This window comes from Sinohyriopsis cumingii, chromosome 17 (assembly GCF_028554795.1).
Source record: "Sinohyriopsis cumingii isolate HCF-2022 chromosome 17, ASM2855479v2, whole genome shotgun sequence".
Classification (NCBI taxonomy): domain Eukaryota; kingdom Metazoa; phylum Mollusca; class Bivalvia; order Unionida; family Unionidae; genus Sinohyriopsis; species Sinohyriopsis cumingii.
In genome coordinates, this window is record NC_142977.1 from 72664602 (window position 1) to 72684145 (window position 19544).

General features: G+C 33.8%; 1 protein-coding gene across 2 annotated transcripts in view; it reads right to left on the reverse strand.

Annotated features, from left to right (window-relative positions):
- Positions 1-411: 411 nt before the first annotated feature.
- LOC149779230 (uncharacterized) overlaps positions 412-19544 on the reverse strand; it is a 66550-nt gene continuing 47417 nt past the window's right edge. For both annotated transcript variants that reach the window (XM_089939813.1, XM_089939815.1), the window contains one exon: positions 412-11757. In XM_089939813.1, coding sequence (XP_089795939.1) covers positions 11378-11757 — 380 coding nt within the window. In that variant the 3' untranslated portion in view covers positions 412-11377. The remainder of the gene's footprint in view (positions 11758-19544) is intronic.

The window sequence follows — 19544 nt, forward strand, 5'->3', positions numbered from 1 at the left end:
GTGTGTGTGTGTGTATGTATGTGTGGGTATGTATGTAAGTATGTATGTATGTATTGTGTTTGTGTGTGTGTGCATGCATGCATGCGTGTATGTATGTATGTATGGATGTATTGGGGGAGTGCTTACTTGCATGTACTTGCTTGCAATGTTTAAATTTGGCCTTATTTTCATTTTCTAGCAATAAGGCAAATGATAAGCTCATCAAATATAAGGGTTATATAATTTGGGCTTTTACTGGTAAAGTAATCCATCTTTGCTGAAAAAGTTCTTCTTCAAATTCTGTTTATGTTATTCTAATAGTGAAAATGATTAAATTTACAGGTAAAGAAAACAATTTTTTAAACACATCTTTATAAAATTTAAGTTATACACCTTCTGACTCTCAGAGAGAAAAGAAAAATCACTCAGATATTCGATAAAGAAAAAATTTAATTGTGGAGTCTTTTCAATATAATGAGTTCAAACTAATTAAGAACATGCAAAATAGGAAAAAATATCAACAATATATCTTGAGTAATGCATACGTAGTGTTAGTTTGAGAGTTAAAAAGTGTCTGTAATGTCTTCATAAAGTCAAGTCCTATCATCAAATATTTCCAAAATACATTTTGAGTAGAAAATGTGAAATTTCAAAATTAAAATCAATAAAAGAGACCAAAGTCATTGTATACATTCAACAAATTATGTAAAACTGTAAATTTAAGCAAATGTTTACACATGAAACTTAGAATTTACAGAAATCACGAGTCCTGAAGCTTGAAAACCGATTTTAGACTTTGGATGAATGGCCACATTGAAGAAAAGGCTGTATAAGCACGGTCAGTAACCAAATTTCAATCTTCATGACATCATGAATCAGTAAAACATGAAGTTCAATTCTTAAGATGACAAAGTCGACCAAATAACAATTCTCTAGAAATAAATAGCAGAACTAAAGTTTAATCTTTGTTTACAAAACACTCAAGAAAGGTGCATGAATACATAAGTACTTCCTTTCCGGTGATGTGGACCAATAACGCTTTGTTTTCTACATCTCATGATGAGATTCTAACCAATCTAAATTCCTGTTACAGGGCTTCATAAGAATTGGTAACTATCCTTGGATGACAGTTGTATAATAGATAATACTACATATTAGAAATCCTGCCAATCTCTGTATCATGATCTCATATTCCAACTCCTTTTCATTCTTTATCATCTGAAAGCGTCTCACTTTTTTAAAGAAATAGCTTATACAATAATTCCAAAATGAAACTTTTAAGTGTATGCAAGTAATATAATTAGGTCAAAAATAGCTGAAACCAATATAATTAGAGAAAAAATAACTTCAACCAGTATAATTAGAAACAAAATAACTTCAACCAATATAATTAGAAAAAAATAACTTCAACACATATAATTAAAAAAAAAAATAACTTCAACCAATATAATTAGATAAGAAATTAACCATGACAAATTATCAAGTGAGCTATCATGACACACCATACTGAAAATCCTTCAAATCATATTTAATAGAGCAGCCACAAATCCTATTCCAGGAAGCACAAATCCTATTTTACAATAGGTACAAATGCTATTTCAGGGAGGTCACAAATTCTATTCCAGAGGAGCCACAAATCCTAACCCAGAAGTCACAAATCCTATTATAAAGGAGCCACAAATCCTACTCCAGAGCAACCACTAATCCTATAGGATATCTCTGTATAATGTAGAGTTACTTATATAACACTATAAACTTGTGTGCTTTCAATAAACCATATTATTATCTGGATTTACTGTGTGTAGATGCTATTCACTCACAGTAAGCATTTTCTGAGGTCGACCTGGACATTCATACCAACTGTTAGAGGAGTCTTTTGAATTTGTGCCAGATACAACATAATTGCATTCAGAGTAGCTAATTTAGATTTTAATTCAGTACAAAACACACCAATTTTTTTAGAACATTGAAATAAAACTAATATAAAAATGAACTGAAAAGTTGAGCTCACTTAATGTGTGTCAATCCTTAGAACATGTTGTAAAATGCTTTATTACAAATCTGGCATACGTAATGATTTTTATTCTGGAGGCAATCTCTTTCCTCAATAATGAAGCAACTGGTGAATAAAACACTGTAAAATGTATTTAGTGGAAGTATTATCAAACTTTTTCTGATCATCATTAATTATGTGTGGTGACCAGCAAAGTGCATGTGTGTTATCATTTAGTCAGTTCAATGCATGAAACTTGTATCCCAGACATAAAATAACATTGATTATTTATATATCCAAGGACTTAATACTTGCAAAGAACTGCAAATATATATACTGTCCTCTAATTTGAATCAAGGCTGTGCAATAACCAACTGTATGACAGCACTGGCATTGTCCTCTAACCTGACTCTAGTCTTGTGATAAACCAACTGTATAAAAACACTGACATTCTCCTCTAACCTTAAAAGTCTTGTGATAAACCAACTGTATGAAAACATTGACATTTTCCTCTAACAATACTCTAGTCTTATGATAAACCAACTGTATGAAAGCATTGACATTTTCGTCTAACCTGACTCTAGTCTTGTGATAAACCAACTGTATGAAAACATTGACATTTTCCTCTAACCCGACTCTAGTCTTGTGATAAACCAACTGTATGAAAACATTGACATTTTCCTCTAACAATACTCTAGCCTTATGATAAACCAACTGTATGAAAGCACTGACATTTTCCTCTAACCTGACTCTAGTCTTGTGATAAACCAACTGTATGAAAACATTGACATTTTCCTCTAACCCGACTCTAGTCTTGTGATAAACCAACTGTATGAAAACATTGACATTTTCCTCTAACCTGACTCTTGTGATGAAAACACTGACAGTTTCTTCTAACCTGACTCATATTTGTGATAACAAAATATATGACAATATTAAAATTTTGAGACAGATTACATTCATTACAAAGAAGTAGCTATCAGATTATGATTAATGCAAACTGAAGAGTCAGATATGGGAGGTAATTTTTGGTAATTCTGTAAATGCTTATGACCCATCTAAAGAATTTCAAAATGTTTTAAAATGTAATTGTCCAAATAATTGATTATTTCAAAGAGAGGTTTTATATTATGGTGAGAGAAAAAAACCAGTCCAAAGAATTAAAAGTGTAAAATTTAGTATATTGGAAGGATAAACTTTTTCCTGCAGTACATGCATGGGGAGTTTAAATACTTCTTTATCTACTGGAGTCTCCCCACTAAACAACAACAGTTCTAGCACCTCTGTTATAATTACTCAATTCCAATCTTACTGGGAAATATTCTAACCAATCAGTAAGCTGAATTTGTTAATTTTCAATATTGTCTTAAAGTTAGGAGTAACATTTCTAGTTCAAACTGTTTTTTAATAAAGTGCCATGATCATGGGGCCTGATATTTTTTCCACTTCACTTTCACTTCTTTGTACAGAAAAGCTGACATGAATTATTGACGAAAAATTAAAAGGGAGAGCTGAAAACAAATATAGCATTCATAATGAATAAACTACATGTATATGTGTATAAATTAAACTACAAAACTATATATTGTATTAATCAATGTACATAATATTAAATTACAAATTAACAAATTAGCAGGAACTTCTTTTGAAAACATCTTCCTTCAAAATATTTAAATAATCCAATATATTTTACTACCAAATATGTGACAGTCATCCAAGTAAAGCTTTACATATAATTTGTTTTTGCAATGAAGAACTACAATTTATATACATAATAGGATTTACTATTAATTATAAATTATGACTGTCAAATGATAGAACAAATAGTTATTTCAGAATTTGTATATTGCTCCCAAAACTTAGGTCACCATGACCTGTTTTCATCATGCAGACACAAGACTTTTGTTGTATTTTAATTGTAATTTGCTAGAGTCCTTGAGGTTAAACTCCATACAAATATTTACTATTGAAGAAAGAAGAAAGACTGGAACATTATACACCCACTCAGTACTGAACAGTCATCCATTATTGTCTAGAAATGATTTTCATTCTCTCAGTCTGATTAACACTGACCACTGACATTTTGACTCCAAAAGTGACTGAAGTGCAAGCTATCCACAAAGTTCATTGACTGTAGATGGTACAGAATTCAATTTTTTGCACAAAAAACATTTTCCATCTTTTAGTCACAGTGACTTTGACCTTTGGATCTCAAAAGTGATAGGATTCTTTCCTACAAAAAGTGTTAGTGATCCAGAAAGCTTGGCAACTGTAGATGGTGGAGAACTTGAGATATAAATGCAGAAATTTCATCTTCTTTCAATCAGTTATCTTGACCTTTGACCTTTTGATCATGGAATCAATACAGTTCTTCCTTAAATACAAGCCAGGCTGTACAGTTAGGTTGCTGTACATAGCAGACAACTTTAATGTAGCTTTAACAATTTTTCATTCATATCACTATGTTGTCTGCAGCTCATAGTGATGTCAAGTACTGAGGCAACATGCTGCAGACATGTAGCATCATGTCCCACCTTGCCACATTATGCTGACACCAGGCCAACTAGTCCTACCATTAGTGAGGTAGCTGGTTGTAGCATTTTCATAAGTCTCTGGTATGACTCGGCCAGGATTTGAACCAGCAACATCTGCATCTGAGACAGATGCTCTAAACACTTAGACCACCAGAGCAATAAGGTATTATGCAGAAACAAAATTGGTAACAGACAGACAGACAGATGGACAGACAGGCAACATTCATAATGTACTACACTCCACCTTCTGGCAAGTAATATACAAAAAAGAAAGAAGTTATACATGGTACAAAAGTCATACATAGTACAAAGGTTATCATGAAGCATGCATCAACCTGTGAGAACAATCATTTTTGTGATCAGTGGCATTGTTCTATGAATATTCACTGACAGCAAGAGAAAACTTGCTTAATTTGTCTTACCTCCCTCTCTTCAAATACACAATGTACAGAAAGAATTATTAACTCCAATACACTGGATTTTCAATGAAAGCAATCAAGTTTCAATAAAACAAAGAATATTTGAATGTCAGTATCAGCAGAATACATCCATGCAAAGAAAAGTGCAATTACAACTTGTTAATCATAACCTACATATATCAAATTCTCACACATTGTTAATTATAACATACGTATGTTAAATGCTGACATTAAAATATAAAGAAAATACAAAAGGCAGGCATGTTTACCCTGCAGCTCTATTCCAAAACACTACAAACTTAGCAAAACTACAATAACTCTGCAATTACACAGCAAAAAATGTTTAATTGTAAAACTTTTCAGCAATAATAAGTAAATGGTAAATTATACAAATGCCCATTGTTTAATAGTCCTATATGGAGGCACTTAACCCATTAAACTTAATGTCCTGAAACCATTATTTCTTAATAGTCTTTACAGGGTCATGACCTTTAGACCCTATAATCTATAGGTTTCTTATTTAGTCTTTACAGGGTCATGACCTTTAGACCCTATAATCTATAGGTTTCTTATTTAGTCTTTACAGGGTCATGACCTTTAGACCCTATAATCTATAGGTTTCTTATTTAGTCTTTACAGGGTCATGACCTTTAGACCCCATAATCTATAGGTTTCTTAATAGTCTTTACAGGGTCATGACCTTTAGACCCTATAATCTATAGGTTTCTTATTTAGTCTTTACAGGGTCATGACCTTTAGACCCTATAATCTATAGGTTTCTTATTCCATACATGCAAGTAATCCACAAAGTTTGGTCAAGGAACATTTTCTAGAATAAATGTCATTCTAAAATACCTATTTTGTTTTAACACGATGACCTTAATCTTTGACCTTTTGAATTAAAATGCAACAGGTCTCTTCCATACCCAAAGCGTAAGAGTTCCACAAAACTTTGACCAAGTATGTGGCAAAAAAGCTCATACACAAACTATTTGTCTATTGTCAGCCATAGTGAGCTTGACTTCTGATGTTTGGACAACACATTCAATAGACTTCTTCCGTATCAATGAAAACATGTTTTTAAAAAAATAACCCAATACCAGTCTTTCTATTGAGCTTTATATTGTCATGTGAATTATATCTGCTACTTTTTAAATATAGATGGATCCATTTAATATGAATTCTATTCAAACAAAACCCCACATAATATGAATTACCAAATACTCCCCCTACAATTTTCTTTACATTTTTCCTTGGTTAATATGAATCACATACAATGAAAACCTGCTAAAAAAAAAAATAAATTTGTGGTCTGCTTGCCATAAACTTGGTTCTAATACCCCCAGATAACACAAAAGAAAACTGTGACTGCAGGGAACCTTATCACAGAAAAATTCATGTTTTTCTTACCAAGAAAGAAAAGTATCTCAAGTGTTCTTTATGTAGTCCCAATGTGCTTTGCTGCATAACTTAGAAATTCTTATAAATTATCTAAAGTGTTCTTTATGTATTCCCAATGTGATTTGCTGCATAACTTTGCAATTCTTATAAAGAAAGGCAAATGTTCTTTATGTAGTCCCAATGTGCTTTGCTGCATAACTTAGCAATTCTTATAAAGAAAGGCAAGTGTTCTTTATGTAGTCCCAATGTGCTTTGCTGCATAACTTAGCAATTCTTATAAAGAAAGACAAGTGTTTTTTACGTAGTCCCAATGCGCTTTGCTGCATAACTTAGCAATTCTTATAAAGAAAGACAAGTGTTTTTTACGTAGTCCCAATGTGCTTTGCTGCATAACTTAGCAATTCTTATAAAGAAAGACAAGTGTTCTTTATGTAGTCCCAATGTGATTTGCTGCATAACTTAGCAATTCTTATAAAGAAAGACAAGTGTTCTTTATGTAGTCCCAATGTGCTTTGCTGCATAACTTAGCAATTCTTATAAAGAAAGACAAGTGTTCTTTATGTAGTCCCAATGTGCTTAATTCTTATAAAGAAAGGCAGGTATCTCAATGTTCCTTATGTAGACCCAAGGTGCTATTTTAACAAAACTAAGCAAGTTTTACAAAGAAAGGCAAGTGTATATAGGTATATATATTCAGCCCTACTTGCATTATCCACCAATAAGGCAAATGTTACCCCCCCCCCGATTATATAATGACAATGTAATTTTGATTGCGTCCTAGAGTAATCCATCTTTCCATATAAATTCTACTGAAATATTCTGCTCCAAATTCTGCTCATGCTATTCTACTATTAACAAAAATTGCCAACAAAGGAATATATATCAATAAATATTCAGAGTATTGCCTACTTAAACTGACTTGCTGTAAACCTGAAAGCTAAATAAATAGCTGTAACGTCGTCATAAAGTCTTAACTTAAACCATTTCTGAAAAAAAAATATTTGTTCAAGATGTGTACTTTCAAACTTAGAATTCAATACAAGAGACCAATGTGATTGTATATACACTTATGTTATATCAAAAACTGTAAACTGAAGCAAATTTTTCAGTTCAGAACTTACTATTTTACCAAATTAATGTAGTGTTGAACCTTGAAAATTAATACACACTATATACAAATGGCCACAGTAAAGCAAAGTGTGTACATTCATAGTGTGTGGCCAAATTTCAAGCTTCACTCTTTTAAAACATCATATTCAATTCATGTAATTACAAACATGAATATTACACACTGTAGATGGTGGTTGGAATGATGGACATGCAACCAAAAGGATGTGGATTCGAATCCTACCATCAGATCAGCCTGCAATGGCTACCATGGTGTGTCCTTATGTTGCTGTGCCACAAAACGCCAAATCAACAATAACAACAAACAGTTAAAAAAAAGAATCACAAGAAATGTAACTGACCTAAAGTTTAATCACTGTTTGCAAATATTGACCAAATTCATGAAGGGTGCACGAATGGGAAAGTAGTTCCTTTCTGGTGATGTCAACTTAGTTTAAAAATATCTAGTTTTCTATATTCCAGAATATGAGCCTAACCAATCAAAATGCTTGTTACATAGGCTTCATAAAAATTGGTCATTATTGTTAGATGAAATTTATACAACAGATAATCCCATATATGAGATATCCTGCCAATCCCTGATTTATGATCTCAGATTACAGTTGTTTTTTCTTCTTCGTTATCATTTCATTTCTTGTTTAAATAACTTGTACACAAATTCTAAAATGTGATTTTTGTAAGTGTATATCTCTACGCAAGACATATAATTAGGTCAAAAATAACCAAAACCAATATCATTAGATCAGAAATAAGTAAAATAAATAAAAAAGCTCAGACCAATATAATTAGATAAGAAATTACTCAACACAATACAATTAGATAAGAAATTACTCAGACCAATATAATTAGATAAGAAATTACTCAAGCCAATATTATAATGTCAGAAATAAACCATGACAAATTATCAAGTGAGATACAATATCCCTGTTTCAAATTCTTGCAGATTTTATTTTTTAGAAGCAACAAATCCTAACACTGCAACTACAAATCCCCTTCTGGAGCAAATACAATTCCTATTCCAAACCCAGTCACAAATCCTATTCCAGACCAGTCATGAATCCTATTCCAGACCAGTCACAAATCCCATTCCAGAGCAAATACAATTCTTATTCCCAGTCACAAATCCTATTCCTAACCCAGTCACAAATCCCATTCAAGAGCAGCCACACATCCTATTACAGGAATACACATACTAAATTTGAACTACAAACTCAAAATACTCCAACATGCTGATGACTGCACACATTTCATAAATGATTCAAATTCCTTTAAACACCTACAAAAGAAATTTTAAAATTTTGCAAAGGCATCAGGTTCCAGAATTAACCAATACAGAAATTTTACTAATAAGGAACTGGAGAGGAAATCATACAGGACTCATCCCCCCATCGTATTGAAGACAAGATCAAGGCCCTAGGTGTTTCCTTTAGGCGTAAAGCTATAACAGAAAACTACAAGAAGAACAAGGGAAAAAAGAAGAAAAAAAACAGACATCTGCATGCTTAAGCCACTCAGAATAATGAAACATGCCCATGTGGCAAAAACTTATTTGTATAGCAATGTAAACCATATAATGAAATCGATTCATTGAAATAAATAGAAAACTTGAGGATCTGGACAAGCCAATCATATATTATATATGGAAAATACATTATTTACCCAAAGAATATCTATACAGAAGCAAGGAATGGGAGGGGAAAATATTCCAAAGTTACAATATACACAAATCACAAACATTTTAAATATAACTAAAAAATTAAAAGCGAACCTAGTCTTTTCATGGGAAGCTTTATACATTTACTGGTTTGGCTTCATTCTGAGGAACAAACCAGACATACATAGGAATAACATATTAACAAAACAATTGGAAGTACCCAGCCAGACATACATAGGAATAACACACTAACAAAACAATTGGAATTACCCAATCAGACATACACAGGAATAACACATTAACAAAACAACTGAAAGTACCCAGCCAGATAGACATAGGAATAACACATTACCAAAACAATTGGAAGTTCCCAGCCAGACATACACAGGAATAACACATTAACAAAACAATTGGAAGTACCCAGGGGTTACAGATAGATAAAAAAACATCCTATTGAGGTATAGAGACAAAAAAAACAAGTATGGGAAATTACAAAAAAGAAACATACGAGAGAGAGAACACAACTAAAAATATGTCAAAGAAAGGTCGAACAAAAGAAGAGACAGATCGTCTAGGCAGATATGTGGAAAAGTAGGGTTGGGTAAAATCACCTAAAAGACAAAGTGTGCTCTTTAAGTACCTGCATGATGTGTTGCTTAAGGAGGAAGTCGAGCTAAACCGCCACATGATTAGAAAAATCCCAAATTGCCCACAGTATAGGAGAACATACGTCCCAAAAAAACACATGTAATCACTCAGTGTGATGTAAATAAGGCAGAAAGATATTGTTTAAAGGATATAATTAGCCTGAAATGAAGGTACTATGATAATAACTTACTGTATTTAGACAGCATTTCAGATAAGAATATAACAGAAAAAGTTGTTGTAGTAGGGTTTAACAAGATTTTTCAGCACAAGATAGGCTATACATGGTGGCCAGTATAACTGGTGGAGGAAGAACCCTGGAAAAACCCCAGAAGAACTGCTGACCCATGAGAAGCTACTGGCAGGCTTTCTCACATACCCACGTTAGCCAAGCCTGAGACTTGAACCCATGCAGACAGAGGTGAGATGGCAGTGATCCGGGATGGTGAGCGCTTTAGACCACTTGGCCACTCTGGGCCCCAAACAGAAAAGGTGATAGATTATATAATTACAACAATGTTGAAATGAGGGCAAGTAATCAGAAAAAAGATAATATGTTACAGGTTAAATTTTTTACCAAGCCTTTGAGGTAGATGACCACTGTGGGAGACAGGGTCCAGTTCACCTCCCTGCATAGTGGGTGGTACCAGCCAGCACGTGGGCTGGATGCTCCTTTCTCACATGTACTGAGCTCTACAGGCTTTAAGGAGGGGGAAAAATATGGTACTTCCTTTCCATACACTTACACCTAATACTCACGACACAAATAAGAGGAACCCACTTCAAAATAACTTTATTCTAACAATCACATTATAGGTACAAGAAATCTTACAGATGGGGACATGGGATCTCTGTGCCACGGGAAGTACTGAACATAGATATCACAGGGCTATATCACATGGCACTAAATGAACAGGCCTGTGGAGGAGCCCGAGAAAACAGTCACACAGTGCATGGACACTCAAACAGGCAGATATCTATATATATATGGGAATTCCATATCTACATGTGCTTGCAGAGTTTAAATTTGGCCTCATCTCAATTTCTGCCAAAAGGCCAATTAGGCAAATGCTTTTAAATATAATAAAGGAAAGGCAATTGGAATATGTGATCATAACACAGAGATTGGCAGGATATCTAGCACACCATTCCCTCAATAACTTGTACCTGATAGCTCAGAAACACATGGTTGGGTGTGGATTCCAAAAAATTTTAACAGAAAATACCCCAAAACTGATCCCTATTTGCTGAACTTGAAGAATATCATGATCCAAATTGGTAACTAAAATTTTAATATATTGCTCACTGTATCGATGAAAATGGCCGATAGGACCTGGAAATTTTAATCTACATTATGAAATTATCAACTTTTAATAAGAAGTCATATATTTTTGTTACATTTTCTTTCCAAACAACAATCTTAGTACACCATAAATAACGATATACAATGAACTTTTGATCAATGAAAATGTTGCTTACGTCTAGTGGAGGCAGTACTTTAATAAATTAATACCAATTAAATATGTTTTTGTCAAGTGAAATTTGTGTTTTAGTTCTATTTTTAATTCAGCTGAAGTGTAATCATAAAAGCAATGTGCCCTCTTGTATTTAAATGTAAAATCTGTCAATCTACTGTAACAGTTATGTCCGCGAGCATTTCTCTCTGAACCCAATTAAATTCCGACTGGGTTTTGATATCTGACTTGTCACAGTGTATGTCCAGCATTTTCCCGACCATTTCTTCCCATGACTTTCCAAGTTCCAGAGTGGCTGGCACCAATGAGTGCTGTCTCTTCATTCTATTACAGTATGCTATGGCATTATCAAATTGATGACCAAAGCCCAGCTTAGACACAGCAGTCCGTATCTTGTTGTACATGTTATTTTGCTGGTCCACCTGCCGCAGATTGGTCAAGTGAGAAGATGGAAACAGTTGCTTATAGATGGATAACAGCACAATGAGAGTGGATGCCAACCGGATAATGGCCTGAATAGCAATTTCACCTGAAGAAATAAATAAATAAATATACTTTTACCTGAACAAACAAAGAAATGTACTTTTACATGAATAAACAAATATCCTTTTGCCTGAATAAATAAATATACATGTACCTGAATAAATAAAGAAATATACATGTACCTGAATAAATAAATAAATATACATGTACCTGAATAAATAAATAAATATACATGTACCTGAATAAATAAATAAATATACATGTACCTGAATAAATAAATATACATGTACCTGAATAAATAAATAAATATACATGTACCTGAATAAATAAATAAATATACATGTACCTGAATAAATAAATAAATATACATGTACCTGAATAAATAAATAAATATACATGTACCTGAATAAATAAATAAATACACATGTACCTGAATAAATAAATAAATAATATTGTCTGCATCTGCTTATCTCAAGAATTAATGAGGTTGCAAATTTAATTTACTGACGATCTACATATAAAAACAACCATTTTAAAGAAATCCTCCTCACTGATCCAGTTTGAATTAATATACATTTATTTGCATAAAAAGACCATCTCTGTTAAAAGCAACTAAAACATTATTCACTGGGTGGTTTAATTACTTCAAGTTGGTCCAAAAGTAGTGTTTAACAAACTTCAAGATGGTCTCATGGGTGGTTTTAAACTGTATGCCTCTTTCTCGTTTGCTTAAGTGAAACACATTTATGTGCCTCATAATACCTCTATTAAACACCACACCCATGCCTAAAACAATGTTGGTATATAACTATCTGTAATACACCTCGTCCATGCCTAAAACAATGTTGGTATATGATTATCTGTAATACACCATGTCCATGCCTAAAACAATGTTGGTATATAACTATCTGTAATACACCTCGTCCATGCCTAAAACAATATTGGTATATAATTATCTGTAATACACCATGTCCATGCCTAAAACAATGTTGGTATATAACTATCTGTAATACACCTCGTCCATGCCTAAAACAATATTGGTATATAATTATCTGTAATACACCATGTCCATGCCTAAAACAATGTTGGTATATAATTATCTGTAAATTACACCATGTCCATGCCTAAAACAATGTTGGTATATAATTATCTGTAAATTACACCATGTCCATGCCTAAAACAATGTTGGTATATAATTATCTGTAAATTACACCATGTCCATGCCTAAAACAATGTTGGTATATAATTATCTGTAAATTACACCATGTCCATGCCTAAAACAATGTTGGTATATAATTATCTGTAAATTACACCATGTCCATGCCTAAAACAATGTTGGTATATAATTATCTGTAAATTACACCATGTCCATGCCTAAAACAATGTTGGTATATAATTATCTGTAATACACCATGTCCATGCCTAAAACAATATTGGTATATAATTATCTGTAAATTACACCATGTCCATGCCTAAAACAATGTTGGTATATGATTATCTGTAAATTACACCATGTCCATGCCTAAAACAATGTTGGTATATAATTATCTGTAACACACCATGTCCATGCCTAAAACAATATTGGTATATAATTATCTGTAAATTACACCATGTCCATGCCTAAAACAATGTTGGTATATAATTATCTGTAAATTACACCATGTCCATGCCTAAAACAATGTTGGTATATGATTATCTGTAATACACCTCGTCCATGCCTAAAACAATGTTGGTATATAATTATCTGTAATACACCATGTCCATGCCTAAAACAATATTGGTATATAATTATCTGTAAAGTACACCATGTCCATGCCTAAAACAATGTTGGTATATAATTATCTGTAACACACCATGTCCATGCCTAAAACAATGTTGGTATATAATTATCTGTAATACACCATGTCCATGCCTAAAGCAATGTCAATACAATTATATGCCAGACAATATGCCCATACCTAAAATAATGTCAATACAATTATATGCCAGACAATATGCCCAAACCTAAAATAATGTCAATACAATTATCTGTCAGACAACATGCCCATGCCTAAAAAAAATGTCAGTACAATGACCTGTTAGACAGCATGCCAATGCCTAAAACAATGTCAGTACAATGACCTGTCAGACAACATACCAATGCCAAACACAACTGTCTGCAGAAGTATTTGCTGGATAACATGTCCATGCCTAAAACAAGGTCAGTATATGATCAGTTAAACATCATGCCCATATCTAAACAATGTCAGTACAATTATCTTTTAGGCAACATGCCCATGCCTAAAACAATGGTAGTACAATTATCTGTTATGCAACATGCCCATGCCTAAAACAATGGTAGTACAAGGATCTTTTAGGCAACATGCCTATGCCTAAAGCACTAAAACAATGTCAGTACAATGATCTTTTAGGCAACATGCCTATGCCTAAAACACTAAAACAATGTCAGTACAATGATCTTTTAGGCAACATGCCTATGCCTAAAATAATGCCAGTAAAAAAAAAATCCTTAACGTCACTAGAAAAATTAAACGCAGGATACACTGAGATCCAATCTGGACAAATGTGTTAATCTTAAAATAATAAATACCCTAAATAAAAGCAAATGAGAAAATGCTTAAGTGAAAGAATCCTGTGTCTATTTTGTTGATTTGGTCAAAGAAGTTTGTAGGACTTGAACAGCACAGTGGCAATGCATGAGGTGTATCAAACACCAGTGGACAATGTAAATCAGTTTCAACAATCTCTAGTAATAGCAAATAAAAGGAGCCTTTAGTTCTCTATCAGTCATTTATCACTAGATGATATACAAATTATTTATAAATGTACAGAGAATAAATGGGTTGTTTATTAAAACTCTGCACACTTGCCATACTATTCCTTCTGATAACTTATTGTTTCTAGACCACTGCTTCAAAACTGAGTGTTCAATGTACTTGATATGTCCCAATATTTCCAGGGATATTCACAATAAGGTGTTGGGTAACTTCAGGGTTGGAAGAGCATTATCTGAATGACTAATTATGGAATGACTGAACAACACAGGTTCAGTCTAAGAGTTCAAATGAATGAACAAAACAGGTTCAGTCTAAGAGTTCAAATGAAGGGAAAACACAGGTTCAGTCTAAGAGTTCAAATGAAGGGAAAACACAGGTTCATTCTAAGAGTTCGAATGAAGGGAAAATACAGCTTCAGTCTAAGAGTTCAAATGAAGGGAAAACACAGCTTCAGTCTGAGAATTCAAATGAAGTGGCAACACAGGTTCATTTTGAGACATTTGCAGCAAGATGACGTTTGGAGTTCAGGACAGGAAGGGCAATATCTGAAAGACTGATTATGGGATAAAGGGACAACACACTTTCAGTCTGAAATATTAACAGTACACGGCTGGTCCTGCAATATCCAAATTATTACATATGGGATGAAAGGACAACACAGGTTTAGTCTGGTAGTTCAAATAAAGGGACAACACAGGTTCAGTCCGGTAGTTCAAATAAAGGGAAAACACAGGTTCAGTCTGGTGGTAGTTCAAATGAAGGGACAACACAGGTTCAGTTTGGTAGTTCAAAGGAAGGACAACACAGGTTCAGTCTGGTAGTTTAAATGAAGGGACAACAAAGGTATATGACTTCTTATTAAAAGTGAAAAAATTTCATAATCTTGATTGAAATTTCCAGATCATATCAACCATTTTCATAGGTAAGACGAACATTATATTAAGTTTTCAGTTACCAATTCTGATTGTGATTTTCTTCATCTTCGACAAATAGGGGTAAAATTTTCGTACCTTGATCCATGACTGACCACGCATTATAAGCAGGTTTGCAAATTATCAGGGAGCAAGTTGTTGAGGGAGTGGTGTATATGTTGTGTCTGTACATTACATGTATGTATGTATGTATGTATGTATGTATTTATGTATGTGTGCATGTATGTATGTATGACTGTATATATGTTGTTGTTGTTGTTGTAGGGTTTAACGCCATTTTTCAGCACACAATAGGCTATTCATGGTGGCCAGTATTAATGGTGGAGGAAGAACCCGGGAAAATCCCAGAAAGAACCACCAACCCATGAGAAGCTACTGGCAAGCTTTCTCACATACCCACATTCGCCGAATCGGAGACTCGAACAAATGTATGTATGTATGTATGTATGTATGTATGTATGTATGGATGTATGTATGTATGCATAAATTTTATACATTTATATAAGATCATTTAAACATCATCACACATTACAAACTTAACACACAACTGACTGGAGAAGAGTACAATAAATGGATTGACAATTCACTGCAGAGTGCAATACATGGATTGAAACCATTGACTGGAGTGCAATAAATGGATTGATATAATTCACTGCAGAGTGCAATAAATAGATTGACACAACTGACTATAGAAGAGTGCGATAAATGGATTGACACAAATGACTGGAGAAGAGTACAATAAATGGATTGACACAATTGACTGGAGAAGAATGCAATAAATGGACTAACACAATTGACTGGAGAAGGGTGCAATAAATGGATTTACACAATTCACTGCAGAGTGCTAAAAATGGATTGACACAATTGACTGGAGAAGAATGCAATAAATGGATTGACACAATTGACTGGAGAAGAATGCAATAAATGGATTGATACAATTGACTGGAGGAGAGTACAATAAATGGATTGACACAATTGACTGGAGAAGAATGCAATAAATGGACTAACACAATTGACTGGAGAAGGGTGCAATAAATGGATTGACCCAATTCACTGCAGAGTGCAATAAATGGATTGATACAATTGACTGGAGAAGAATGCAATAAATGGATTGACACAATTCACTGCAGAGTGCAATAAATGGATCGACACAACTGACTGGAGAAGAATGCAGTAAATCGATTGATACAATTCGCTGCAGAGTGCAATAAATGGATTGACACAATTGACTGGAGAAGAGTGATATAAATGGATTGACACAATTGACTGGAGAAAAATGCAATAAATGGACTAACCCAATTGACTGGAGAAGAGTGCAATAAATGGATTGACACAATTCACTGCAGAGTGCTAAAAATGGATTGACACAATTGACTGGAAAAGAGTGCAATAAATGGATTGACACAACTGACTGGAGAAGAATGCAATAAATGGATTGACACAATTGAATGGAGAAGAATGCAATAAATGGACTAACACAATTGGCTGGAAAGAAGTGCAATAAATGGATTGACACAATTCACTGCAGAGTGCAATAAATGGATTGACACAATTAACTGCAGATTACAACAAGTGGATTGACAAAATTGACTGGAGAAGAATCCAATACATGGATTGACACAATTGACTGGAAAAGAATGCAATAAATGGTTAGACACAATTGACTGGAGAAGAATCCAATAAACTGACTAACACAATTGAGTGGAGAAGAGTGCAATAAATGGATTGACACAATTCATTGCAGAGTGCAATAAATGGATTGACACAACTGACTGGAGAAGAGTGTGATAAATGGACTGACACAATTGACTGGAGAAGAGTGAAATAAATGGGTTGACACAATTGACTGGAGAAGAATGCAATAAATGGACTAACACAGTTGACTGGAAAAGAGTGCAATAAATGGACTCACACAACTGACTGGAGAAGTGTGCAATAAATGTATTGACACAATTGACTGGAGAAGAATGCAATAAATGGACTAACACAATTGAGTGGAGAAGAGTGCACTAAATGGATTGAGCCAATTCACTGCAAAGCACAATAAATGGATTCACACAACTGAATGGAGAAGAGTGCAATAAATGGATTGACTCAATTGAATGGAGAAGAATGCAATAAATGGATTCACACAATTGACAGGAGAAGAATGCAATACATGGACTAACACAATTGACTGGAGAAGAGTGCAATAAATGAATTGACACAATTCACTGCAGAGTGCAATAAATGGATTAATACAATTGACTGGAGAAGAATGCAATAAATGGATTTACACAATTCACTGCAGAGTGCAAGAAATGGATTGACACCATTGACTGGAGAAGAGTGCAATAAATGGATTGACACAATTGACTGGGAAAGAGTGCAATAAATCGGTTGACACAACTGACTGGAGCAGAATGCAATGACTGGACTAACACAATTGACTGGAGAAGAGTGCAATAAATGGATTTACACAATTGACTGAAGAAGAGTGCAATAAATGGATTGAAACAATTGAGTGGAGAAGAGTGCAATAAATTGATTGACACAATTCACTGCAGAGTGCAATAAATGGATTAACACAATTGACTGGAGTGCAATAAATGGATTGACACAATTCACTGCAGAGTGCAATAAATGGATTGACACAACTGACTGGAGAAGAATGCAATAAATGGACTAACACAATTGACTGGAGAAGAGTGCAATAAATGGATTAACACAATTGACTGGAGAAGAATGCAATAAATGGATCGACACAATTGACTGGAGAAGAATGCAATAAATGGAATAACACAATTGACTGGAGAAGAGTACAATAAATGGATTTACACAATTCACTGCAGAGTGCAATAAATGGATTGACACAACTGACTATAGAAGAGTGCGATAAATGGATTGACATAATTGACTGGAGAAGAGTGTAATAAATGGATTGACACAATTGACTGGAGAAGAATGCAATAAATGGACTAGCACAACTGGAGAAGAATGCAATAAATGGATTGACACAATTGACTGGAGAAGAATGCAATAAATGGATTGAACAATTGACTGGAGTACAATAAATGGATTGACACAATTCACTGCAGAGTGCAATAAATGGATTGACACAATTGACTGGAGAAGAGTGATATAAATGGATTGACACAATTGACTGGAGAAGAGTGCAATAAATGGATTGACACAATTGATTGGAGAAAAATGCAATAAATGGACTAACCCAATTGACTGGAGAAGAATGCAATAAATGGATTGATACAATTCACTGCAGAGTGCTAAAAATGGATTGACACAATTGACTGGAGAAGAGTGCAATAAATGGATTGGCACAATTGACTGGAGAAGAATGCAATAAATGGATTGACACAATTGAAATGAAGAAGAATGCAATAAATGGACTAACATAATTGACTGGAAAAAAGTGCAATAAATGGATTGACACAATTCACTGCAGAATGCAATAAATGGATTGACACAATTAACTGCAGATTACAATAAGTGGATTGACACAATTGGCTGGAGAAGAGAGAGTACAATACATGGATTGACACAACTGACTGGAGAAGAATGCAATAAATGGTTTGACACAATTGACTGGAGAAGAATCCAATAAATGGACTAACAGAATTGACTGAAGAAGAGTGCAATCAATGGATTGACACAATTCACTGCAGAGCGCAATAAATGGATTGACACAATTGACTGGAGAAGAGTGAAATAAATGGGCTGACACAATTAACTGGAGAAGAATGCAATAAATGGATTGACACAATTGACTGGAGAAGAATGCAATAAATGGACTAACACAGTTGACTGGTGAAGAGTGCAATAAATGGATTAACACAATTGACTGGAGAAGAATGCAATAAATGGATTAACACAATTGACTGGAGAAGAATGCAATAAATGATTGACACAACTGACTGGAGAAGAATGCACTAAATGGATTGAGACAATTCACTGCAGAGTACAATAAATGGATTCACACAATTGAATGGAGAAGAGTGCAAGAAATGGATTGATACAATTCACTGCAGAGTGCTATAAAAGGATTGACACAACTGACTGGAGAAGAGTGCAATAAATGGATTGACACAATTGACTGGAGAAGAATGCAATAAATGGATTAACACAAT